The following is a 27,019-nucleotide window of genomic DNA, read 5'->3' as shown; positions in this document are numbered from 1 at the left end:
ACGAGAATTCTACAAAGCATTTAAGGAAGAACTAACACCTATCCTTCACAGACTATTTCAAAAAATCCAAAAAGATGGAAGACTCCCAAATTCTTTTTATGAGGCCAAAATCATCTTAATGCCAAAACCAGATAAAGACACAACAAAGAGAGAAAACTACAGGCCAATATCGCTGATGAACATTGACGCTAAAATCCTCAACAACATACTGGCAAACCGCATCCAACAGTACATTAAGAAGATCATACACCATGACCAAGTGGGATTCATTCCAGGGATGCAAGGATGGTACAATATTCGCAAATCAGTAAATGTAATACATCACATAAACAAAAGCAAAGGCAAAAACCACATGATCATATCAATAGATGCAGAAAAAGCATTTGATAAGGTACAGCACCCATTTATGATAAAAACACTCAGTAAAGTGGGAATAGAGGGAGCATTCCTCAACATAATAAAGGCCATATGTGAGAGACCTACAGCCAACATTATACTCAATGGGCAAACATTAAAATCTTTTCCACTAAGAACAGGAACAACACAAGGATGTCTACTTTCACCACTTCTATTCAATATAGTACTGGAAGTTCTAGCCACAGCAATCACACAAGAAAAAGAAATAAAAGGAATCAAAATCGGAAAGGAGGCAACAAAACTGTCACTGTTTGCAGATGACATGATAGTGTACATAGAAAATCCTATAGACTTGGGCAAAAAGCTGATTGCCATAATGAATGAATTTGGCAAAACAGCGGGATACAAAGTCAATATCCAGAAATCAAAGGCATTTCTGTACACCAACACTGAATCAGCAGAAGCAGAAATCAAGAAAAAAAATCCCATTTGAAATAGCAAAAAGAAAAATAAAATACCTAGGAATAAACCTAACCAAAGAGGTAAAAGACCTGTATTCAGAAAACTACATAACACTGAGGAGAGAAATCAAGGAAGACACAAACAAATGGAAACATATACCGCGTTCATGGATTGGAAGAATTAATATGATCAAAATGTCCATACTACCAAAAGCAATTTACACACTCAATGCAATACCTATTAAAGTACCAACGGCATATTTCACAGACATAGAACAAACACTTCAACAATTTATATGGAACCATAAACGACCCCGAATAGCTGTAGCAATTTTGAGAAAGAAGAGTAAAGTAGGAGGGATCACAATACCTGACACTAAACTATACTACAAGGCCACTGTAATCAAAACTGCCTGGTACTGGCATAAAAACAGGCACATGGACCAATGGAACAGAACAGAGAGCCCAGAAATAAACCCAAGCCTCTACACTCAATTAATATTTGACAAAGGAAGCAGCAACATAAAATGGAATAAAAATAGCCTCTTCAACAAATGGCGTTGGGAGAACTGGACAGCTACGTGCAAAAAAATGAAACTTGAGCACTAACTTACACCTTATACAAAAATAGATTCAAGGTGGATAAAAGACTTAAATATAAAACGTGACACCATTAAAGTCCTAGAAGAGAACGTAGGTAGGAAAATCTCAGATATGTCACGCAGAAACTTTTTTACTGACTTGTGTCCTAGAGCAAGGGACATAAAGGAAAGAATAAACAAATGGGACCTCATCAAAATTAAAAGCTTTTGCATAGCTAAAGAAAACAGTATCAAAATAAAAAGAGAACCAATTGTATGGGAAAACATATTTGCCAATGATACCTCAGACAAGGGTTTAATCTCCAAAATATATAAAGAACTTACACGACTCCACTCTAAGAAGACAAGGAACCCAATTAAAAAATGGGCAAAGGACTTGAACAGACACTTCTCCAAGGAGGACATACAGAAAATCCAAAGACACATGAAACGATGCTCAATATCACTAGCTATCAGAGAGATGCAAATTAAAACCACAATGAGATACCGCTTCACACCAGTCAGAATGGCCATCATAAACAAAGCAACAAACAACAAGTGTTGGAGAGGCTGTGGAGAAAGGGGGTCCCTAGTGCACTGTTGGTGGGACTGCAGACTGGTACAACCACTATGGAAAACAGTATGGAACTTCCTCAGAAAACTGAAAATGGATCTGCCTTTTGACCTGGCAATTCCACTGCTGGGACTATATCCTAAGAACACTGAAACACCAATACAAAAGAACCTTTGCACCCCGATGTTCATAGCAGCACAATTTACAATAGCTAGGTGCTGGAAGCAACCTAGATGCCCATCAGTAAATGAATGGATCAAAAAACTATGGTACATTTACACAATGGAATTCTATGCAGCAGAAAGAAAGAAGGAGCTCCTACCCTTTGCAACAGCATGGATGGAGCTGGAAAGCATTATGCTGAGTGAAACAAGCCAGGCAGTGAAAGACAAATACCACATGATATCACCTTTAACAGGAATCTAAACAACAAAACAAAAAAAAAAACTAGCAAAATATAACCAAAGACACTGAAATAGGGGATAGTCTGACAGTGACCAGAGGGGAGAGAAGAGGGAATTTCAGGGTGGGATGGGTAGGGTTTACAGGAACAAATTTGGAGGACACATGGACAAAAACTAGGGGTGGGGGGTAATGGGGGGGAAGGGAGCAGGGTTGGGTGGGTGAGCTGGAATGGGAGTAGGGGGAAGAAAACTGTACTTGAACAATGATTAAAATAAAATAAAAAAATAAATCGATGGAAAAAGATATTTCATGTAAATTTAAAGGAAAAGATCTGGGGTAACAATACTTATATCCAACAAAATATGTATACTTTAAAACCGAAGCTATATTAAGAGATCAAAAAAAAGGACACTACATAATGATAAAGGGAATGATCCAACAAGAGGATATAACCCAAGTAAATTATTCACCCAACACAGGAGCACCAAAATATGCAAAGCAAATCTTGATGTACATAAAGAGAGAGATAGAAATACAATCATAGTTGGGGATTTTTAACACCCCATTGACCACAACAAAAAATCAACAGAAAATCAACAAGGAGACTAACACTTTCAATTGGCACACTAAAGCAAATGGATTTATTGAGATCTTTAGGGCATTAAATCCCAAAGCAGAAGATTATACATACTTTAGAAGTGCACATAGAATGTTTTCTAGCATAGACCATATGCTAGGACACAAAACAAGCCTCAATAAGTTTTAGAAGATTGAAATCATATCAAGCATCTTTTCTGACCATAATGCCATGAAACCAGAAATTAAACATAAGGAGAAAACTACAAAAAACACAAACACATTAAAGGTGCATATCATGTTATTAAACAATAATAGGTCAACAGAGATATCAAGGAAAAAATCAAGATACCTTAAAAGATATGAGAAAACAAAATCCAAAATCTGTGGAACACAGGGAAATCAAACTTAAGAGGGAAATTCATACCTTTACAGGTCTATCTCAAAAAAAAAAAAGTTCAAAAAATAATCTACCTTCACATATAAAGGAACTACAAAAAAACAATAAACAAAGCCAAAAGTGAATAGAAGGAAGGAAGTAATAAAGATCAGAACAGAAATTAATGAAATAGAGTCTAAAAAATTATTTTAAAATATCAATGAATTTAAGAGCTGATCTTTAAAAGATAAACAAGATTGACAAACCTTAAACCAGACTCATCAGGACAAGAAGGACACAAATAAATCAGAAATGAAAGAGGAGAAATAAAACTGATACAAAAAAAATACAATGGATTGTAAGAAAATATTATGAACAACTATATTCCAACAAACTGAACAAACTGAATGAAATATCTAAATTCCTAGAAACATGCAATCTTCCAAAACTAAATCAGGAAGAATCAGAAAATATGAATATACAGATTACACCTAGTGAAATTGAAGAAGTAATCATAAACTCACAATAAATAAAAGCCCTGGACCAGATGTCTTCATACATGATTTTTATTAAACATTCCAGGAAGAACTACCTCTCCTTGTCAAACTATTGCAAAATATTGAAGAGTAGGGTAGACTTCCAAGCTCATTTTATGAGGCAAGCATTATCCTAATTCCAAAACCAGATAAAGACTCTACAAAAAAAAAAAAAAAAAAAAAAAAAAACGAAAATTATATGCCCATATCTTTGATGAACATAGATGCTAAAATCTTCAACAAAATATTAGCAAACTGAATACAGCAATAAATCAAAAAGGTCATACAGCATGATCATGTGGATTTTATTCTAGGAATAAAAGGTTGGTACAACATTCAGAAATCAATAATGTGATTCACTGCATAAACTAAATGAAGTATAAAAACCATATGGTCATATCAATAGATGCAGAAAAACATTTGATAAAATCCAGCACCCACTAATAAGAAGAAAAAACAAACTCTCAGAAAAGTGGGACTAGAGGGAACGTACCTAAACATAATAAAGGCCTTATGTAACAAACACTCTGACAGCATCAGACTCAATAGGCAAAAACTATAAGCATTTCCCTTAGTATAGGGAACAAAACAGGGATATTCACTTTCACCTCTCTATTTCAACATAGTACTGAAAGTACTAGCCACAGCAATCTGACAAGAACAAGAAATGAAAAGCACCCAAATTGGAAATGAAGATATAAAACTGTCTTTATTTGCAGATGAAATTATACTGTACATAGAGAACATCAAAGATTCCACCAGGGAACTACTAGAACTAATAAATGAATTCATCAAAGTAGCAGGATATAAAGTTAATATCCAGAAATCAGTTGCATTTTTTCCATGCCAATAGTAAACTAACAGGAATGGAAATTAAGAAAACAATCCCATTCACAACTGCTTTAAAATGAATAAAATACCTAGGAATAAACCTAACCAAGGATGTAAAATACCTGTTCTTGGAAAATTATGACACTGAAGAAAATACAGATAAGTGGAAGCACATAACATATTCATGAATAGGAAGAATTAACATCATTAAAATGTCCATACTATCCTAAGCAATCTATAGATTCAATGCAAATCCTATCAAGATTCCAATGATGTACTTCACAGAACTAGAACAAATATTTCAAAAATTTATGGGGAATTATAAAAGGCCCCACATAGCAACAGCAATCCTGAGAAAGAACAAAGTTGGAGGAATCACGGTACCTAATATGAAACTATATTGTAAATTCATAGTAATTAAAACATCATGGTATTGGCATAAAAACAGACATATAGATCAATGGAACAAAAGAGAGAGCACAGAAACACCTCATAGTCAATTAATATTAAACAGAGGAAGCAAGACATATAACAGGCTAAACATAATATATTCAGTGAATGGTGTTGGGAAAATTGGACCAATAAGTGCCAAAAAAATGAAACTGCATTGAGCAAAATGCAACTGGATTGAGCAAAAAAAGGAAAAAGGACTCATGGACATGGACAACAGTGTGGTGATTGCAAAGAGGTGGGGGTGTAAGGGGACTAAATGGTAACATAAAAAAATACAATAAAAATTTAAATTTTTTATAAAAGAAGAAAAATTCCAAGTGATAAACATTGAAGAAACGATAAAATTAGAAAAGTCACAATCTACAATGATCAGTGTAATAACTGAGGCAACTATTATCAATGAATGCAAACTATTGAGTGAAATTTGAAATACAGGATAATTGTATAGTCAACCTTATTTTCTCATCAAATAAGGTGTAAATGAAATGCAGAGAAAGTCAGGCACTACCTCAATTAAGAAATCAAAATTTATATCAATGACAATGAAATTGACATCAGGTGACTTGTAAAGTGATGCACCTAAAAGTACACAGCATCTATTGTATAGTATTCTTGCTAAATAACCTGAATCTAATCATGATGAAATATTACAAAACCTATGTTAAAAATCTACGGAACAACTGGCCTTTAAAACCTTTAAAACAAACAAACAATGTTAATAATGACCAAAAAAGGCTATCATCCCATTCAGTATCAAAGAAAATAACATATTAACTAAATGCAATGAATGAAATTGGGGAAAATTGTACAAGTAATGCTATCAGGATTTTTGAGAACCTCCTCATAACTATGCAAAGATATTGTGTGTATAATGGAATGGATTGTAAACCCTATATTTCATGAAACTTGGACACATCTGAAATCATATAGAAAAAATGAAATGAAGGAAAGATAAGTAATTTATAGATCGAGGAACTTAAAGCCTACAGGTCCACAGAGAGGAAGAATGAAGAAAAGTCCAGCAATTCAACTTGAACGTTACATTCAACTACTATAGCAGGGGGCTGAGAGGCAGAATTCAAAAATAACAACAGTTTGTAAGTCTTCTAAAGGTCAATGGACATGTAGCAATATCCCATAAGAGACCTGAAGTATCATTTCTAGAGAAATTAAGTAAGACTGTTCTTAGACTCAAAATTGCAAGGTGCTGATGTAGGGGGTAATAGAGGTGGCCAGGCTAAATTTGGGATAAGTAAAAGGGATTCCTCATACTGAATGTTGAGGCCCCTGGATCCCCTTTTCCTTGGTTCATATATAAAAGTCTCCCTTCCAAATTTGAGATTAGAGACACTATAGATATCAAGGAATCCCCAAAGAAAAGCTGACTTACCCTGGAGGGAAATCAATATTTCTTTTCTCTTCTGTTTCCTAATCATTTAGGCTACAGCTTTATAAAATTAATTAATTTTGGAAGGGAAAGCAATTGAGTTAAAAATTGAACCCTAACCCAGTACAACTGCTGTCTTTATAAGAGAAGGAAATTAGAACATGCACATGCATACATAGAGGGAAGACCATGTAAAGACACAGAGAAGAAAACTTATCAGCCAAGGAGAGGGGCTTCAGAAGGAAGTAAATCTGCTGACCCCTGGGTATGAGATTTATGATCTCTAGAACTATAAGAAAATAAATTTCTGGCATTTCAGCCATTCAGTCTGTGGTAATTTGCTATGGCAGCCCTAGCAAACTAATAAACATTTTGGAACTAGGGAGTGAATGCTGCTGTAAATAATAATTAAAAAATGTGGAGATTACTTTGGAACTGAGTAATAGGTGGAGACTGAGAGTTTTGAGATGCATATTACAGAAAGCCTTGATTTTCTTGGAGACACTGTTGATAGAAATATAGATGTTAAAGGTGTTCTGGTGAGAGCTCAAAAAGAAGACAGCTATAGGGAAGCTTCTGTTGCCTTAGAGATATATGTATATCATCATGAACAGAATGGTGATAGGAATATAAACATTAAAGGTGCTTTTGGTAAAGTCTCAGATGGAAATGAGAAACATGTTATTGGAAACCGAGGGAAAATTGACTCACATATAAACTGACTAGAAAGTGTCAAAGAATTGGGGTAAATTGTGTTCTAGTGTTTTCTGAAAATCAGAACTAGTAAATGATAAACTTAGATGTTTAGCTGAGGAGACTTTAAGCCAAGTGTTAAAGACATGGCCTGGTTTCTCCTTTATACTTATAATAAAATGAGAGAGGAGAAAGACAAATTGAAAAAGGAATTGTTAACCAAAATGAAATAGGAACTTCGACTAGAGGATTCATGGACATGGACAATGTGGGGAATTGACTGTGAAAGTGGAGGGAGATGGGTAAAGGTGAGCAAAGGGGAAAGAAGTAGGACAACTGCATTTCAGCAACAATAAATTTTAAAAAAGGAATAGGAGTTTAAAGATCCGGAAACTACTCAACCTATCCATGTTGCAAAAAAATGAGAAAGAGTGTTCTGAGTAGCATATCCATCAAGAGTTGGCTGGAAAACTATTTGCCAAAAAGATTATGGGTATATGACCTATTGAGGGCCCACATGTCTGACAGTTGAAATAAAGGAAAGCTGACTTCTAGGATTCCATAGCACAGAGCAATAGAATGATCTGGCTCATTGCAAACAGAATCATGCACTCCTCAACAATTACTTCTACATCCAGGTCCTGTCATCCAACCAAATTCTCCTCATAAATAAATAATGTAGCAACACCATATTTCTATTATAAATTTCAACATTTCTACTTTTTTATGCAAAAATCTCAGCCAACCTTCCAGGAAAGGAAAGAATAACCCTAAGGGCAGTTCAGAAGTCAGCATGCTGCCTCTGTTAATACATCCTAGAGGATACAGGCCCAGGAGATGAGGTTATCTCACCCTCTGGTCCAGAAGAGACAGGCCTTCCACCCAACACCATGGGGACAGGACAACTGCCCTGGGACAGAGATAAAGGACCTCTGCCTAGGGACGAGGGGATGATGTTATGACCCTGATGGACCCAGAAAACAATGACACCAAAATGAATTATAAAAACAGAGCATTAAGAAAAGAAGGATATTCTTTTTAATGATTTTTTACTTTTTATTCTTTTTCATTTTTATGCTAGTTTATTCTGTGGGAGTCACTGTTAATTTTATCTAACAGAAAATACATTTAACAATGATGATGTAAAATGTCTATTTTACTTTTTTTGGCTTCAGTTAATTTTTTTATTTTTCTATTTTATTGTTCAAGCACTGTTCTCTTGACTATCCTCCCCATACTCCCCCACCCCTCCCATCCCTACTTCCCACCCTCAATCCTATCCAAATTTGGCTTTGTCCATAGGTCCTTTATACTTGTTAGTTGATGACCCTTTCCCTTCTTTCTCCTGTTACCCCCTCCCCCTCCCCTCTGTTTTATTATCCATTTGTTCCTTATTTTAATGTCTCTGGTTATATTTTGCTCACTTGTTTGTTTTGTTCATTAGGTTTCACTTATAGGTGAGATTATACTGTATTTGTCTTTCACCGCCTGGCTTATTTCACTTAGCATAATGCTCTCCTGCTTGATCCCTGTTGTCAAGAAGGGTAGGAGCTCCTTCTTTCTCCCTGCTATGTAGTATTCCATTGTGTAAATGTCTGATAGTTTTTTGATCCACTCATTTACTGATGGGCACTTAGGTTTCTTCCAGCACTTGGCCATTGTATATTGTGCTATGAACATTGGGGTGCATAGATTCTGCTTAATTGCTGATTCAGGATTCTTAGCATATAATCTCAGCAGTGGAATTGCCGGGTCAAAAAAAAGTTCCATTTTCAGTTTTCTGAGAAAATTCCATACTGTTTCCCACAGTGGCTGCACCAGTCTCCATTCCCACTAACAGTGTACTAGGGTTCTCTTTTCTCCGCAACTTCACCAGCACTTGTTGTTTGTTGCTTTGTTTATGATGGCTATTCTGACCAAAGTGAAGTGATATCTCATTGTGGTTTTAATTTGCATCTCTCTGAGGGCTAGTGATGCTGAGCACCCTTTCATAAGTATCTGGGCCCTCTATATGTCCTCCTTGGAGAAGTGTCTGTTCACATCCTTTGCCCATTTTTAATTGGATTCTCTTCCTGGAGTGGAGTCATGTGAATTCTTTATATATTTTGGAGATCGAACCCTTGTCCAAGGTATCATTGACGAATAAGTTTTCTTATACAGTTGCTTCCTGTTAATTTTTCTGATGTTTTCTTTAGCCATAGAGAAGATTTTTATTTTGAATAAGTCCCATTTGTTAATTCTTCCCTTTATATCCCCTGCACTAAGGGACATATTGAAAAACATTGCTGCATGGAATATCTGAAATTGTCCTGCCTGTGTTCTCCTTTCAGACTTTTATGGTGCTGTGACTTATATTTTAGTCTTTTATTCATTTTGAGTTTATTTCTGTGCCTGGTGTAAGTTGGTAGTAGAATTTCTTTTTTTTTTTCTTTTGCATGTATGTGCCCATATCTCCCAACACCATTTGTTGAATAGGCTATTTTTACTCCACTTTATATTTTTGCCCCCTTTGTTTAATATTAATTGACCATAGAGATATGGGTTTATTTCTGGGGTTTCTATTCTGTTCCACTGATCTATTTGTCTGTTTTTATGCCAATACCATATTACAGTGGCCTTGTAATATAGTTTGATATCAGGTACTGTGATCCCACATACCTTGTTCTTTCTGGAAATTGCTGAGGTTATTAAGTGTCATTTATGGTTCCATAAAAATTTTTGAAATGTTTCTTCTAGACCTGTGAAATATTTCACTGGTATTTTAATAAGGATTTCATTGGAATAAAGACTTCCAGCCAAGAGGAAACTTAGGTAGATACACTTTGCCTCCTTGCAAAATCAAAAGAAAGACAACCAAGTTAAAAACAAGAAAACTACCAGAACTGCCAGAAAATTGAACTCCATGGAAGTCTGATCACCAACAAGAGAAGAAAAAACATTCATTCAGACTGTGCCACAAGGCAGTGAAGTGAGGAGACGCACACTGGTAAATACATAAGGCTCCACCCATCACAATATAACAGGTGTGCCAAGACAAAGAAATATGGCCCAAATGAAAGAACAGATCAAAACTCCAGAAAAAAAACCCTAAGCAATGAGGAGATAGCCACCCTATCAAATGAAAAATTCAAAACACTGGTAACCAGAATGCTCACATAATTGATTGAGGATGATTGCAAAATACAGGAAAAAAGTGAACAGTATGCAAAGTAAAATAAAGAGAAATACACAGGGAACCAACAGTGAAGGGAAAGAAACCAGAACACAAATCAACAGTTTGGAGAAGAAGGAAGAAGAACACTTTCAACCAGAAAAGAATGAAGAAACAAGAATTCAAAAAACTGAAGAGAGACTTAGGAACCTCTGGAACAACTTTAAACATTCCAACACCCGAATCATAAGGGTGCCAGAAGGAGAAGAGGAAGAATGAGAAATTGAAAACATGAGAAAACATAAGGAAAGAGAACTTCCCTAATCTGCAAAAAGAAATACACTTCCAGGAAGTCCAGGAAGCTCAGAGAGTCCCAAAGAACTTGGACTCAAGAAGCACACAGAAAGGCACATCGTAATTACATTACCCAAGATTAAAGATAAGGAGAAAATCTTAAAAGCAGCAAGAGAGGAGACAGCTACCTACAAAGGAATTCCCATAAGACCATCATCTGATTTCTCAAAAGAAACCTTACAGGCAAGAAGGGGCTGGAAAGAAGTATTCAAAGTCATGAAAAGCAAGGACCTTCATCCAAGATTACTCTACCCAGCAAAGCTATCATTTAGAATGGATGAGCAGATGAAGTGCTTCCCAGAAAAGGTCAAGTTAAAGGAGTTCATCATCACCCAGCCCTTATTATATGAAATGTTAAAGGATCTTCTCTAAGAAATAGAAGAAGATCAAAAACTATGAACAGTAAAATGACAACAAACTCATAACTATCAACAGCTGAACCAAAAAAAAAAAAAAAAAAAAAAAGCAAAGTAAGCAAACAACGAGAACAGGAATAAAACCAGAGAAATGGAGATCACATGAAGGGTGATCAGTAGGAAGGTGGAGAAGAGAGAACTGGGGGAAAAGTACAGGGGATAAGAGGCACAAATCATAGGTATGGAATAGAAAAGGGGAGGTTAAAAATAGTTTAGGAAATGGAGAAGACAATGAACTTATATCTATGACCCATTGACATGAAGTAAGTGGGTTGGAGGGATGCTGGTGGAGGGACTGCAGGGTGGATGGGAACAAGGGGAAGAAAAAGGATTATGTAAAATCTATACATTGCTTTGGGTAGTATGGAAATTTTAATTATGTTAATTTCCCAATCATGAACACGATATGTTCTTCCATTTATTTGTGTCTTCCTTAATTTCTTTTCCGTGTTGTATAGTTGAGTACAGGTCATTTACCTTCTTTGTTAGGTTTACTCCTAGGTACTTTATTTTTCTTGTTGCTGTATCAAATGGGATTTTTTTTTACTGATTTCTGATTCTGATATTTTGTTGGTGGTGTATAAAAATGCCTTTGACTTCTTTTTTTAAGATTTTATTTATTTATTTTTAGAGAGGGAAGGGAGGGGGAGAAAGAGAGAGAGAGAGAGAGAGAGAGGGAGAGAAACATCAGTGTGCGGTTGCTGGGGTTCATGGCCTGCAACCCAGGCATGTACCCTGACTGGGAATCGAACCTGCGACACTTTGGTTCACAGCCCGTGCTCAATCCACTGAGCTACACCAGCCAGGGCTTGCCTTTGACTTCTGATTATTAACTTGAATCCTGCTGTTTTGCCATATTCACTTATTAGGTTGGGTAGTTTTTTGGTGGAGTCTGTAGAGTTTTCTATGTACAATATCATATCATCTGCAAACAATGACAGTTTTGTTTCCTCTTTTCCAATTTGGATGCCTTTTATTTTATTTTCTTGTCTAGTCACTGTGGATAGGACTTATAATACTACGTTGAATAGAAGTGGTGAAAGCAGACATCCTTATTTTCTTCCTGACCTTAATGAGAAAGCTTTTAGATTTTGTCCATTCAGTCTGATGTTGGCTGTAGCTTTCTGGTATATGGCCTTTATTATGTTGAGGTATGCTCCCTCTACTCCAACTTTGCTGGGTGTTTTTATCATAAATGGGCACTGTACCTTATCAAATGCTTTTTGTACATCTACTGAAGTGATCATGTGATTTTTTGTCTTTACTTTTGTTTATGTGATGTATTACCTTTATTGATTTGTGAATATTGTACCATCCTTGCATTCCTGGAATGAATCCCACTTAAACATGGTGTATTAATGTTTTAATGTATTGTTGGATTCGGTTTGCCAATATTTTGTTGAGGATTTTAGCATCTCTGTTCATCAGTGATATGGGCCTCTAGTTTTCTTTCTTTGCTGTGTCTTTATATGGTTTTGGGATTAGGATGATGCTGGCTTCATAAGAAGAGTTTGGGAGACTTCCCTCTTCTTGGATTCTTTGGAATAGTCTGAGGAGTACAGAGGTTGGCTCTTCCTTAAAGATTTTGAAAAATTCACCTGTGAAATCATCCTGTCCAGGACTTTTGTGTGCCCAAAGTTTTTGATTACTGCTTTGATTTTGTCAGCTGTTATTGGTCTGTTCAGGCTTTCTGCTTCTTCTACATTCAGTTTTGGAAGATTATATTTTTCTAGAAATTTGTCATTTTATCCTGGTTTTCAAATTTCTTGGCATGTAATTGTTCATAATAATTTCTTGCAATTCTTTGTATTTCTGTAGTATCAGTTGTAATCTCTCCTCTTTAATTTCTGATTTCATTTATTTTGGCCCCCTGTCTTTTTTCTTGATGAGTCTGCTTAAAGGCTTCTCAATTTTCTTTTCAAAGAATGAGCTGCTGGGTTTATTGATCCTTTGAATTGTTCTTTTAGTCTCTATGTCATTTAATTCTGCTCTGATCTTGGTTACTTTCTTCATTCTACCCTCTCTGTGTTCTGTTTTTTGTTTTTTCTCCAGTTTTTGTAGATGTATGGTTAGGTTGTTTATTTAAAATATTTCTATCTTTTTAGGTAGGCCTGTATTGCTATGAACTTCTCTCTCAGGACCAGTTTTGCTGTCCTCCACAAGTTTTGGGTTGCTGTGAGTTCATTTTCATTTGTTTCCAGAAACTTTGTGATGTCTTCCTTGATCACATTCTTAACTCATTCATTGTTTAATAGCATGGTATTCAGTCACCATGAGTTTGAGTGCTTTTTAGGTTTTTCTTGAGGTTGGTTTCTTGTTTCAGTCCCTTGTGGTCAGAGAAAATGCTTGATATGATTTCAATTTTCTTTAATTTGTTGAGGTTAGTTTTGTGTCCTATCATGTGGTCTATCTTGAAAATGTTCCATGTGCTTCTGAAAAGAATGTGTTCTTTGCTTCTTTGGGATGAAAGGTTCTATACATATCTTTTAAGTCCATTTTATCTAGGGTATTGTTCAATGCCACAATATCTTTATTGATATTATGTTTGGAAGATCTATCCATTTTTCACAGTGGAGTGTTAAAATCCCCTAGTATTAGTATGTTGCTGTCTATATCTTTCTTGAGATCTTCCAAGATTTTCCTGATGTATTTGTGTGCTCTTATGTTGATTATATATATTTACAATGTTTATGTCTTCTTGGTGTGTTCTTGCCTTGAGTATTATGAAGTGTCTTTCATTGTCTCTTTTTATGGCTTTGTTTTGAAATATATTTTGTCTGATATAAGTAATGCTACCAGAGACTTTTTTCCTGTCCATATTTCCTTGCAATATTTTTTCCAACCCTTCACTTTCAGGCTGCATAGTTCTTTTTTCTGAAATGGGTCTTTTGTAGGCAGTATATGTGCAGGTCATGTTTTATTTTATCCATTCAGCTACCCTGTGTCTTTTGATTGAAGCATTTAATCCATTAACATTTAAGGTTATTATTGATAAATACTTATTCATTCCCCCCCCCCCTTTAGCTGTGTTCCTCTCTCTCTCACTCTTTTTCTTCCTCTTATAGCAGTTCCTTTAGCATATCTTGCAGGGCTGGTTTGGTGGAAGTGTATTCTTTCAGCCTTCTTTTGTCTGGCAAACTCCTTATTTTGCCTTACATTTTAATTGATAGTCTTGCTGGGTAGAGGAGCCTTGGTTGCAGGCCTTTGTTTTTCATTACTTGGAATATTTCTTGCCATTCCCTTCTGGCCTGCAGTTTTCCTATTGAAAAGCCAGCTCCTAGCCTTATCAGAGCTCTTTTGTATGTTACTTCTTGTTTCTCCCTTGCTGCTTTTAAGATTCTCTCTTTGTCCTCATAACTAGGCATTTTAATTATGATGTGCCTTGGAGTAGACATCTTTAGATTCATCTTGATTGAGATCCTCTGTGCTTCCTGAGCTTGTGTGGTTTTTCCCCTCTCCACATTAGGGAAATTTTCTGTCATTATTTCTTCAAACAGGTTTCCTATCCCTTGTTCTTTTTCTTCTCCTTCTCATATCCTATGATTCGAATGTCATTTCATTTCATATTGTCCTGAAGTTCCCTTAAGCTATCTTCATATTTTTTTAGTCTTTTTTTTTGTGCAGATGCTCTACCTGCATACTTCTTTCTACTTTGTCTTCCAGCTCACTAATTAAGTCCTCTGCTTCATTAAGTCCTCTGCCTGTAATTCCTTCTAGCATGTTTTTTTTATTTCAGAAATTGCATTCTTCATTTCTTCCTGGACCTTGTTTATAGTTTCTATTTCCTTTTTCATACTGTTGTATTTCCTACTCAATTCCTTGTAGTTTTCTTTGAGTTTCTTGAGGATCCTTATAACCATTTTTATCATATATCTGATAGTTTGCTTGCCTCCACTTCATTTAGCTCTTTTAGTGAAGAGTCTTTCCTTCCTTTAGATTGGGTGTTCTTTCTTTATTTCTCCACTTTAGTTGAGGACTTTTGTTTATTTTTGCAAAGACAGCAGCTTTGCTAGCTGTCTTTGTGTGGATAACTTCTATGGTAGGAGTTCTGTGGGACTCAGTGGTGTGGTTTCTTTGATCTCCTTGCCTGGATGCTCTAGGGTTGTCCTTTCTTCCATTTGAGTTGGCTCTCCTGTTGTTCTTGGGTTTTAACTGTTCATGGCTCCTTTGTTGGTGGGTTGTCTCCTCCAGTGAGTTTTCTGGCATGCACATCTCCCACCTTATCTTGTACATGATTGGGGACTCAGCAAAAGCAAAATGGATTAAGACAGTGGGAAAATATTTTGTGAGATTTAAAGTACCAACAAGTAGAAAACAGATAGGGGATCCTCTGGAGAGGTAAAGAAATAACCATGATAGTTCACCCAACTATCCACTTTTTATAAAAGGTAAAAAAGAAATAAGACCCTTATTAGAGGGGAAAAAGAATGTGAGCTGACTCCAGAAAGCAGAGCACTTATGCTAGGTTAGATGGTGAGATACAGTGAGAGTAAGGAATAGACGCTTGACATACTGTGTGAGAGAATAAAGTTAACCACAGTCATAATAAAGCTCAGGAAGATAATGAAATGGACCAAGGCCAGGGAAGGGTGCTCTGTAGGTATTGGAACAACAATAAAATGAAATTAAATATATGATCTGAATAAAAATAATAGAAAGTAAAAGACCAAGAGTAGTGTGTTATTAAAATATAAGTGACATGAAGGAAATCAAATTGCAATATGAAAGGGTGAACAAAATAAACCAAACAGTGAAATTAAACAAACAAAAGAAAACTGTAAAAGTAAAAAATAAAATTCAAGTTCTGTAGGACTGAGAAGTGAATTTTGTCTCAGTTGTTGGCATTAGCCTTCTGATTTCTCTCTGATCTGTCTTTGGTTCCTTCACAGCTCAAGGTCTTTTGTCTTACACTTGGAAGAAAAAAAAAATAAAGCCTCCTGCTGACTTTAAACCTGCCAAGTAGGCTCTGCTGGTGTTCCCGTATGTTGCAGGCAGAGGGGGGCTGGGCTTCATTGTATTGTTGTCATTGTTGTTGTTCCTTTCCTGTGGTTCTGCTTTGGGGTCTAGGTCTGGGCTACAATATTCACAGGTGTCCAGCCTCCAGCTCAAACCCTCAGGGCATCGTGTGGTCCCCACTGTCCATATTCACTAGGGCAGCACCTTTAATCCACCACTTTGTGCCTTCCTTTGAATAGTCTGTGAGTTGCTTCAAGTGGGAACAACTCACATCCCTCCTCCCTCTTTGCTGGCCTGGGTGCTATGTGTGCAATGTGCCTTCAGGGAGGTTTGCTTCCCCTATTAAGTCTCTCTGGGGACTGCTACCCCTTCAAACCCATGATGCCTCACTTTAATCAGTCCATGAGGTGCCCTAATTTGTAGCAAATCATGCCCCTCCTCCTCCCTCTTCGCTGGCCCAGCTGTGGTGCCCAAGAGTTCCTTGCAGGGCAGCTGAGAACCTTTTTTTTTTTTTTAAGTGAATTCCCCTTGGTTGCAGCCACCCATTCCTTTTTTGTTGTTGTTTATTTGTTTCTCTCATACCCAAAGTTTCAACACTCACTAGGTGAACTGCTGTTGACAAAAAATGTTATAATCATTGTAGTGGCCATCCATTCTTAACAAGCACCTGGCTTTTCACACAGCCCAACTCTCTGACCAGTTCCAAGACTAATTGGGGCACAGTCTGTTGCAGCCCACTCCAAGTATCACCAGCTCCCCAGTTTCCCTGGTACTGTCCCAGCTGGCAACAACCATCCCAGCGGGGAAACACCACCTCTGTGTGTCTCCCACTGCATCTTTATACTCCCAGCATCTTCAAGAATCTAGGTCTCTCTTGGTGCAGGACTGGCTTCCCTGCTCTGGGAAAGGAGGAAACTAAGAAGTTACCATTGCTGACCCAGCTCTCCTCCAAAGCTCCTGAAGCAGCTACAGTCCCAGGGCAGGTCCCAGGGACCTTCCCATTGACCTACACAATCTCCTTACCATCTATTTTGAATTGTCCTCTGCAATCTTTGGTTTCCAAACTTCATATAAGCTGAGATTCTGTTAGCTGTTCACTATGTTTTTCAGAAGATTGGCTAGGTGTCCCTGTGCATGCACAAGCAATGTGTTCTGCTCCCACCTACCTCACCACCATTTTATGCCCTCTATTTACGCTTCTTATTCTCTGTACCTTTCCCTCCATTCTCCTCCTATTCATCCCCAGTGATAACCATCCATGTAATCTCCATTTCTGTGATTGTTTCTACTATACTTTGCTTAGTTTTTGTTTGTTTTTTTTTAGGTTCAGTTGTTGATAGTTATGAGTTTGTAGTCATTTTACTGTTCATAGGTTTGATTTTCTTTTTCTTAGGTAAGATCCTTTAACATTTCATACAATAAGGGCTTGGTGATGATGAACTCCTTTAACTTTGCCTCATCTGGGAAGCACTTTATCTGCCCTTCCATTCTAAATTACAGCTTTGCTGGATATAGTAATCTTGGATGTACATCCTTGCCTTTCATGACTTTGAACACATCTTTCCAGTCTCTTCTTGCCTGTAAAGTATCTTTTGAGAAATCAGCTAATTGTCTTATGGGCCTACTTTGTACGTAACTCTCTTCTTTTCTCTTGCTGCTTTTAGGATTGTCTTCTTATCTTTAATCCTGAATAATTTTGATGTCCCTTGGTGTGTTTCCTCTTGGATGCAACTTGTTTGGGACTCAGAGCATCCTGGGCTTGAATATCTAGTTCCTTCTACAGAAAGGGGAAGTTTTCCTTCATTATTTGTTCAAATAAGTTTTAAATTTCTTGCTCTTCCTTTTCTTCTTCTGGCACCCCTATGATTTGGATGTTGGAACATTTAAAGTTGTCCCAGAGGTTCCTAAGCCTCTCCTCATTTTTTTGAATTCTTGTTTCTTCATTATGTTCCAGTTCAATGTTTGTTTCTTCCTTTTGTTCCAAATCATTGATTTGCATCCCAGTTTCCTTCCCTTCACTGTTGTTTCCCTGTATCTTTTCCTCTATTTCACTTTGTATACCCTTCATTTCTTCCTTTATTTTGCAACCATACTCAACCATTTCTCTGAGCTTCCTGATTATCAGTGTTTTGAACTCTGCACTTGATAGGTTGGCTATTTCTTCATCATTTATTCCTTTTTCTGTAGTTTTGAACTAGTATTTCATTTGGGACATATTTCTTTGTCTCAGTACACCTGTAAAGCTGTAAGAGGTGGAGCCATAGGTATTCACCATGGCAGGGCAACCTACTTCACTGCATTGTGAGCTGGTTTTGGGTAAGGTGTCAAGGAAGGAACAATGCCACTTGCTAGCTTACTTCACTCTCACCCTACTTTCAGTCACTTCCCCTGCTACCCACAAGCAAATTGAGCCCTTCTGGTGCCAATTCCTGGGTGGGTGAGCTTGTGTCCATTCTTTGATCCCATGGGCCTCTTCAACACTCTCCTGCGAAACTGGGAGTTCTCCTGCCAATGCAACCCCAACAGGTTTTTACAGCCAGAGGTTTTGAGGCTTAAGTTTCCCCTCTGAAACTCCAAGTTGTCCTGATCCTCCCTTTTTTCTCCTGGCTCATCCACGTGAGAAAGTGGGACATCCCAATCCAATTGCCTCTGCCTCACCCATCCTGGTCTGCCAGCCACCACCTTGTCACATGCCCTCTCCATCCCAGCTTCACATCTCCACCCCTTCTGCCAGTCTGGATGAATATATCTGCTTTAGGTCCTTGGTTGTTAGATTCCCACACAGTTTGATTTTCTGGCAGTTCTGGTTGTATTGTTGTTTTTAAATTGGTTGTTATTATTCTTTTGGTTGTGTGAGAAAGCAAAGCATATCTACCTATGTCTCCATCCTGGACCGAACCTCTGGCCTGAAACTCTTCTAATGAGTAATGAGATGACAGTCTAACTTGTGCTCTCTTGTGAGTAACTACCTGCTTGTCTCTTGTGACTTTCAGGATTTTCTCCATATCTTTAAGCCTTCTCATTTTAATTATGATGTGTCTTGTCATAGGACTCTTTGGGTCCAACCTGTTTGGGACTCTGTGAGCTTCCTGGACTTGTGCAACTTTTTCTTTCACCAGGATTAGAGAAGTTTTGGGTCTTTATTTATTTGAATATGTTCTCAATTACTTGCTCACTCTCTTTTCTTTCTGGTATTCCCATTATGTGGATGTTGTTATGCTTCATGTTGTCCAACATGTTTCTTAAGCTCTCTTCATTTTTTTTTCTTTTTGCTGCTCTGCCTCATTGTTTTGTTTTGTTGCCTTGTCTTCCCAAACATTTAATTCAATGCTCTGCTTCATCTGACCTACGTTTTATTCCCTCCAGTGTTTTATTTATCTCAGATGTTATATTTTTTATTCCTGACTGGTCCTTTCTTTTATGGTTTCTATGTTTCTTTTCATGCTGTTGAGTATCTTTATAATCATTACTCTAAATTCTCTGTCTGATAAATTGCTTACCTCAATTTCATCTAGATCTTCTGGAAAATTCTTTTTTCATTTGTGGTCTGTTTCTTTGTCTTCCCATTTAGGCTGCTTCTTTGTATTTTCTACCTTTGCTGTTAAACTAATCATCTGTTAAACTGTTCAGTTGTTAACATAATCAGTCTGTAATCAGCAGTCAGGCTTAAGCACAACAGGCAGAGCAGAGTAATTCTTGCAGGTGGAGCTCTTGCTTCCCTCAGGCTGATGCCATTCAGAATGGAGTTCTGCCTGAGAAAGATGGCTTCTGCAGTGTGGGAAATGATTCAGCACATGGATCCTGGTGGCTGTTCCTTCAGTTCACTCCCCAGAGCCACCAACCTCAGACTCTCCCCAAGCATCTCTAGTCCTCTCTGTACTTCCTGGGGCTGGAACCCAGGGTAAGTGCCTGAAAATGAAATTTTGTGTTTTGGCCTTTTAAAAGTCTCTCTTCATCTCCAGCCATCTCTCCCTGGCAAATAGAACCTTTGCTACTTTTAAAAGCTAGATGTTTTCTAGGTTCCTTTCTGACTCTGGTGCTGTAGGCTGGGAAGCCCAGCCTGAGGTCTAGACCCCACACTCAGGGGGAAACTTCTGGCTGCTGAAATATTTCTCCAGCACTTTATCTGCCACCCATAGGAGTCCAAGTAGCCCTCACACATCTCCTTCATTCTCGCTACTAGTCATATTTTGGTGAAGTGTTTTCTTCTTTTTGACCATGATTATAAGGCTTCTCTCAAGGTAATTTTCTGTTAGTTATTCAAGATGATTTCTCTACAATTTAGTTATAATTCCAGATTGGTCCTGGGAGGAGGTTAGTGTTGCTTCCACTTACTCCTCCACCATCTTGGATCTCTATTATGATAGCCTTTTGATGAAGGTGTCTAGTTGGACTCAGTGGCACAATCTTCCAGATCACCTGAGCTTTGTGCTCCATGAATGTTTCTGTGGGTTATGTGCAGCCTGTTATTGTAGTTGAGTCTTGAATGCTGTTGGCCCTTTTGTGGGTGCTGTTAACCTTTCAGGCTGGCTGACTATAAGGATAAACCTTGATTGCTGTGTATAAGTTGCTGTGCAGGGACTACCCCCCTCCAAGGGCTAAGTTGTTGTCAGCAATGTCTGGTTCCTGCTAAAATCCCCCCTTGCATGTACCACTTGTATGTTTAGTTGGGTCAGGCTCTGGTGTGGTCTGAATCCCACCACTGGTTGTGTTGTTTCTGGGTCCACTTGGATGGGGCTTATGTACAGGTCAATGTCAGACATTGTGTGTAACAAGCCTTGAGCTACCTGTCTGGAGCTGCCATGCTATTCACTATTTTGTGGCTGTATCTACTGGGCCTGTATGTGCATGGGAGGAGTCAATTCATGTACAAGGGTTTGCTTAGTCCTGCTTAGAGCTGGGGAAGATCTGTAAAAGGTCTGAGGCTCTCTGAGATCTGCCTTCACCTGTTTGCTCCCCTGATTCACCCTGAGGTTGCCTGGTCTTCCTCCAGAGCCGTCCAAAAAGACTATAGAGTGGTTCCAGGCTGTCTGTGACTCACAGACTCTTCCAGAGGTAAGCTCAGTAGGATGGAACAATAGAGGTTTGGAGGATGGGGCTAGAGTGCATTGTACTTGGGGGGGTCACACAGTCAGGCATTCAGTGAAAGGAAAGTGGCCCCTATGCAGAGCCAAACCACTCAGGCTTTGCCAGAGTCTCCAAATCTAGCTCTCCCAGGAGGGGCTCACTGTTTCTTGGCCCCAGACAATAGCCTTCAAGTGACTAACATGCTGAATGTCTAGTCCCATACAACTCTTCCTCTCCCCACAGAACTAACTCAGCAGGCTGCAGTAAATGGGAGTTGGAAGAGCAGAACCAAATAGCCTCCCATTGTGGGTAGTACCTGCAAGCTTGTAGGGATTGGTCAGGTCCTTTTTTTCTGTTCTCAGGACTGTGATGACTGAACTCATAAGGGAGATAGGAGTGACCCCCACCATGATTTAGCCATACAACCCAGCACACACCCATCTGATTCCCAGACAAAAGCCCCCGATGAGACACGGTATGAAAGTCCCAGACCTGTAAAGCACTCTGATTCTCCTGCAGGACTGAACTTAGCATGATGGGGCTGCCCAAGTGATTCAATGGGTGGGGAAAGCAGTGGCTGTGCACTCAAGGCTAAGGATACTGGTCTCCTTTCTAAAGCCACAGAATTCAGTCACTTTCTGAATTTCCACTAAGAGCCTTCCCATAAAAAGAGCACCCCAAATTTCACTTCTGGGTTCATCCAGAAGACCCTACTGCATGACTGACCTCAACAGCAGTTGAAGGACTGCACAGTTCACTACCCAGGCTGTTGCCATAATAATAGGAGTGCTTACCCCTAGGAAGGTGACATGTGAGTCTTCAGTAGACTCCCTTCTCTCCCAGGTGGACTGAAGCCCCACTATTTTCACTACCAGATGCTGTGTAGGCTCCTTTTTCTACCTCTGTTTCTCTGGGTTAGGGATCTCTGCAGGGGGTTGAGACTCCCTGGAGAAGGGAGTTTTTGCAGTCAAGATATTTTTATGGCTTCTCAGCCACCACTCACAGGTGCAAAGTCCAGCCCTTTCTGCATCTCTGCCCTTCTTATCTGTCTCTAAGTAGCTTCTTCTGTAAATCCTTGGTTGTAATATTTCACTTCAGCTAGTCTTCAGTTGGCTATTCAGGTTGATTGCTCTATAAGTTAGCTGCAAATCTGCTTTGGGGCCAGGATCAGGTGAGTGTAGCTTCCAACTACTCTGCAGCCATCTTGGAATCCTACTGTTTTTTCAAGTTGTAGAATATAATGTGAGATTGTAGAAAGTAATGATGGGGTAAAATTATTGAGGATAAAGGTAAATATTTTAAATAGCCATTATAATAAGTTGGAAAGAGAGGAGATAACAAGAAAAATATATTTGGTCTTTCTTCTCCAATATATATAGTAGCTGCATTATTATATGTTGACTCACTGACCAATTTCTTTCTTTTTTTCTAGGTAATGTAACAAATTACATATTGGAAAATAAAACGTGCCGTGACTTCTCAATTATTGCACTTTCAATTGAGGTTGAGAAAAACAAAACAGTATTTACTATTTTATTCAATAATGAGGCATACCATTCAGCTCCAACATCCCTGGCAGTGTTAGACAACATTCTCTTTATGTCACTTTCCGGCCCCAGTGCTTCCATTAAAGTCTCCAACAAACCTCAGCCTCTCCCTCTTTATGAGTCTCATACAGTGTATGTATGATTTTCCTTTTACCAAAAGTGAAACTTAATATATCCCCTTATATTTTGGGCATATGCATTAGAAAATAGCCACTGAATTCATCATTTTCTACTTTTCTTTTGTTGTTTGTTTAATTTTTTTATTTCATCTTTTGTAGGCCTGAAAATGGATTGCAGATAGTATTATGTTTGGCTTTTGGCATGGCTGCTGTAGTTGGTAGCTTTGGCCCCCAGACAGTGACTGAGAGAACCACTAAGGCAAAGCACATCCAGTTTGTGAGTGGAGTCTATGTACTTATTTACTGGCTCTCTGCTTTGCTGTGGGATCTCATCTTCTTCTCCATTTCCTGCTGCTTATTACTGGTGAGTGCTAGCCAAAGTTACATGAAAACTAATTTTCTTATGTCACCCACTAGAAATTCCTATTCAACTAAGTGTACACTAAAATAAAACTTGTAAAAAATTTTTAAACTATTTTGGCTTATTATGCCAGAGAATATATTGTGGAAGCCATTTGTGGAAGTGTTCTGACTCATATTCTTTCAGTTGGAGAAAATGTTTTTCTTTAAAAAGTCTCTCTTGAATTGGCTTCCCATGTATTTCTCAACATTGTTCCCTGACTCAAAACACTAAAGGACTATGGGCTATTATTTTTCACTTGTTCCTCACTACCCATATAAATAAGCCACCATCCACTAATTTCCAAAGCTGTGCCCTCAGGTAAATTTGTACTGTAGCAAACAGTGTAGAACCAAAAACTAAGTCAAGCTTCCTATTGCTATTCAACACCATTCCACACACACTTTCATACCACAAATCCAATATGGCTAGGTCTGAAAAGAAAAAAAGTAGTATTGATTAAGACTCCTTATTTTTTGACAATGAAGAAGTGGCACAAAATGAAGCTGGAGGAGATACTGGATGAAAAAAGGTGAAGGAATTAGCCAAGAAACATATGTGTATAATCCATGGACACAAACAACACTGTGGTGCTGGCCAAAGAGAAGGAAGGGACTAGGGCTGAAAGGAGAGAAATGGAAGAAAATGAGGTCATCCGTAATAGTGTCAACAATAAAAATAAAGAGAAAGAGTGAACACGTAAGGATAGTACATCATCTTTTAATGTAATGACTTTGCTCATTAGTGAATTTGGTATAATTCAGGGTGAGGAAGATGTAGAGCAAATGGTAAACAAGGGTAAAGAGGTAAAACTTCTTTATGTACAGGATGTACTAGGGACTTAAATGTGAATAGGATATCTCATTCCTCAAATAGTTCACTGTTTAGCAATGAACATAGAAACAAAATAGATATTATAAAATAGCATGCAAGCTGTCACTATAATGTATGAACTACTAATTCCCAATACAAACTATACCATGGAATGATAGGATTAGTTGTTGCAGTAAAAAGGAGAAACTTTGAGTCAACTTGGCTCCTACAACCATAACAAAACTTGTGACCATCCATTATTAATACTTTTACCAATATTGCCATTTTTAGCTCATGAGAAAAGTTACCTGTCATATGTTTTCATGTGTTATATCATTCAATAATACAATTACCTGAAGTGATGTTAATTTATCACATGTACTTATAAGCAAGGAAACTGAGGTTCACAGAAATAAATTACCTATCTAATTTCACTCAGTACAATTTCAGAGGCTTGGCTGGGGTTGCTCCAAAGCTTGTTGTCATTTATACATTCAAAGTCACCCTTGATGATGTAAGTTAAAGTTATTTCTGCTCTCATATTTGTAGTTCCCTCTGCCTTAACATCTTATTCTATTCCTGCTACTCTTTAATCCGCCCCCCTCTCTCTCTCTCTTTCTGTTTCTCCCTCTCTCTTTCCCCTCCACCCAAAATTCCCCTTAATGATTCTCAGACTGGGTGCTTCATATGGATTCTTAACTTTGCCTACTTTTCTGACTTTGATATCCCCTGGTTTACAATGGGACACACTTTCATCCTGCTCTGGTTCTGTGAAATACCAACTGTACTCATTCTTGGGCCCAACAAGAGAAGACAAGATTCTGTCATTTTTGCCTAGCATCCAGAATTCCTGTTTCACCCTTTCTATGCCTATCAGGTTTACAAAGAAGGTCACCTTACTGCTCATATGTCAGAGAAAAGGATTAAGCTAACTATGTTCCTGGCTCCAACCCTTGATGAACTAACTGCCCCAACACTGTCTGGGAAGCACTTTATCTGCCCTTCTAGCTAAATTGAATCTCCTGTCATTCCAGGAGATTCAAAGTGGGGGTTACTAAAGTCCTCTTCCTTTTCCCACTGTGACCAAACCCATGCATGAAGACTTGGAAGAAAAGAACAAGTAAATTTTCTCATGAGTTATGTTTTCAGAGATGCTGCCTGGTGAGGCTTCCCTCTCATGCAATCTGTATGTCTGTTTTCATTACCTCTAGATGTCCCATGGAACACATTTGAAAGTCCTGCCTTCCTGAAAATGTATAATTATTTATTCAACAAACATTGAGCTCCAGCTGTAAGCAAGTCTGTGTTTTAGGCATAGATACAGCATGGGAAATGTAGAAAAGGACTTATTTAATACTGGCCTCACCAAGGGCTTAGATAGCTAAGTCAATATCACTTCAGAGATATGAGGTCTGTCTGGAAAAAGACCAGCATTGTTAATATAATGAGAACAGTTTTTGCAATATCAATGTATCCTGCCAGCCAAGGGAAGTGATTAGAATTGTGCATGTATGAATAATAATGACTTCACTGTACTAGTCAATAGGAGCCATTGAGTGAGCGTGTGTACTGTGTGGCCATTGCATTCAAAATAACTGAGCAAGTAGACAAAAAATCTACATTAAAAATTGTGTTAAGCTTGAACATTCTTCCACAGAAACTATTCAGATGACTCAGAGGGCCTCAGCTATGGAAAACTGGTTGATTGGCAGCTTCATCATAATAAACACACCTGCTCATGCATCACGTGTTCATGCAGTTTTTTGGTGAAACATCAAAACACACAGATGACTCACCATGCCCCTACAACCACACATAGAGCCCAGATTTCGTGCCCTGCAACTTCTGGCTTTTCCCAAAACTAAAATCATGTTTGAAAGGGAAGATTTCATACTGTCAGTGACATCCAAGAAAATACTACAGGGCAGCTGATGGCAATTGGGAGAACAGGGTAAGGTCCCAAGGTGACTACTTTGAAGAAGACTGAGGCATCATTGTCTTGTATCTTGTATCTTCATCAATACATGTCTCTATTTTTTATATTACATGGCTGGATACCTTCTGGACAGACCTCCTATTTCTCTAATAAGCCTTATATACACTACTTTCATCATTGTACAGCCCAGATCAAGAAATTCATCAGGGATCTCCCTCTACCCCAATCAGGCCATTATGCATTAGGCATAGCTTACTTTGAGTGTCATTGCTTGCTGTTTCCAGGTCATTCTTTTTTTTTTTCATTTTTTTAAATATATTTTATTGATTATGCTATTACAGTTGTCCCACTCCCCCATTTATTCCCCTCCCCTGCACACCCCCTCCCACCTTCATTCCCCCTCTTTAGTTTGTGTCCATGGGTCATACATATAAGTTTTTTGGCTTGTACCTTCCCTACACTATTCTTAACCTCCCCCTGTCTATTTTCTACCTACCGTTTACGCTACTTATCCTCCGTACCTTTTCCCCTTCTCGCCCCCTCCTACTCCCCCACTAATAAGACTCCATGTCATCTCCATTTCTGTGATTCTGTTTCTGTTCTAGTTGTTTACTTACTTTGTTTTTGTTTTTATTTTTTTAGGTTCCATTGTTAATAGCTGTAAGTTTGTTGTCGTTTTACTGTTCATATTTTTTATCTTCTTTTTCTTAGATAAGTCCCTTTAACATTCCATAACATAAGGTCTTGGTGATGATGAACTTCTTTAACTTGACCTTTTCTGGGAAGCACTTTATCTGCCCTTCCATGCTAAATGAAAGCTTTGCTGGACAGAGTAATCTTGGATGTAGGTTTTTGCCTTTCATGACTTGGAATACTTCTTTCCAGCCCCTTCTTGCCTGCAAGGTTTCTTTTGAGAAATCAACTGAGAGTCTTATGGAAACTCCTTTGTAAGTAACTCTCTCCTTTTCTCTTGATGCTTTTAAGATTCTCTCCTTATCTTTAATCTTGGGTAATGTAATTTTGATGT

At 38.0% G+C, this 27,019-nt stretch overlaps 1 protein-coding gene and 1 non-coding gene across 2 annotated transcripts in view; one reads left to right on the top strand and one right to left on the bottom strand.

Moving 5' to 3' along the window:
* Positions 1–27,019, top strand: part of LOC114504532 (ATP-binding cassette sub-family A member 3-like) — a 244,777-nt gene that overhangs the window by 150,026 nt on the left and 67,732 nt on the right. Inside the window, exons 19-20 of the mRNA XM_028522197.2 lie at positions 22,610–22,856; positions 23,003–23,207. Of these exons, the coding sequence (XP_028377998.1) occupies positions 22,610–22,856; positions 23,003–23,207 (452 nt within the window). The remainder of the gene's footprint in view (positions 1–22,609; positions 22,857–23,002; positions 23,208–27,019) is intronic.
* LOC114514330 lies at positions 16,683–16,753 on the bottom strand. Its single transcript, XR_003686033.1, has one exon. It is a non-coding gene; the product is annotated as a small nucleolar RNA SNORD56 (small nucleolar RNA).

The sequence above is a fragment of the Phyllostomus discolor genome, chromosome 3 (genome assembly GCF_004126475.2).
Source record: "Phyllostomus discolor isolate MPI-MPIP mPhyDis1 chromosome 3, mPhyDis1.pri.v3, whole genome shotgun sequence".
Lineage (NCBI taxonomy): Eukaryota > Metazoa > Chordata > Mammalia > Chiroptera > Phyllostomidae > Phyllostomus > Phyllostomus discolor.
The sequence above is the reverse complement of the archived record's forward strand: the minus strand, read 5'-3'. Positions and strand labels throughout refer to the sequence as shown.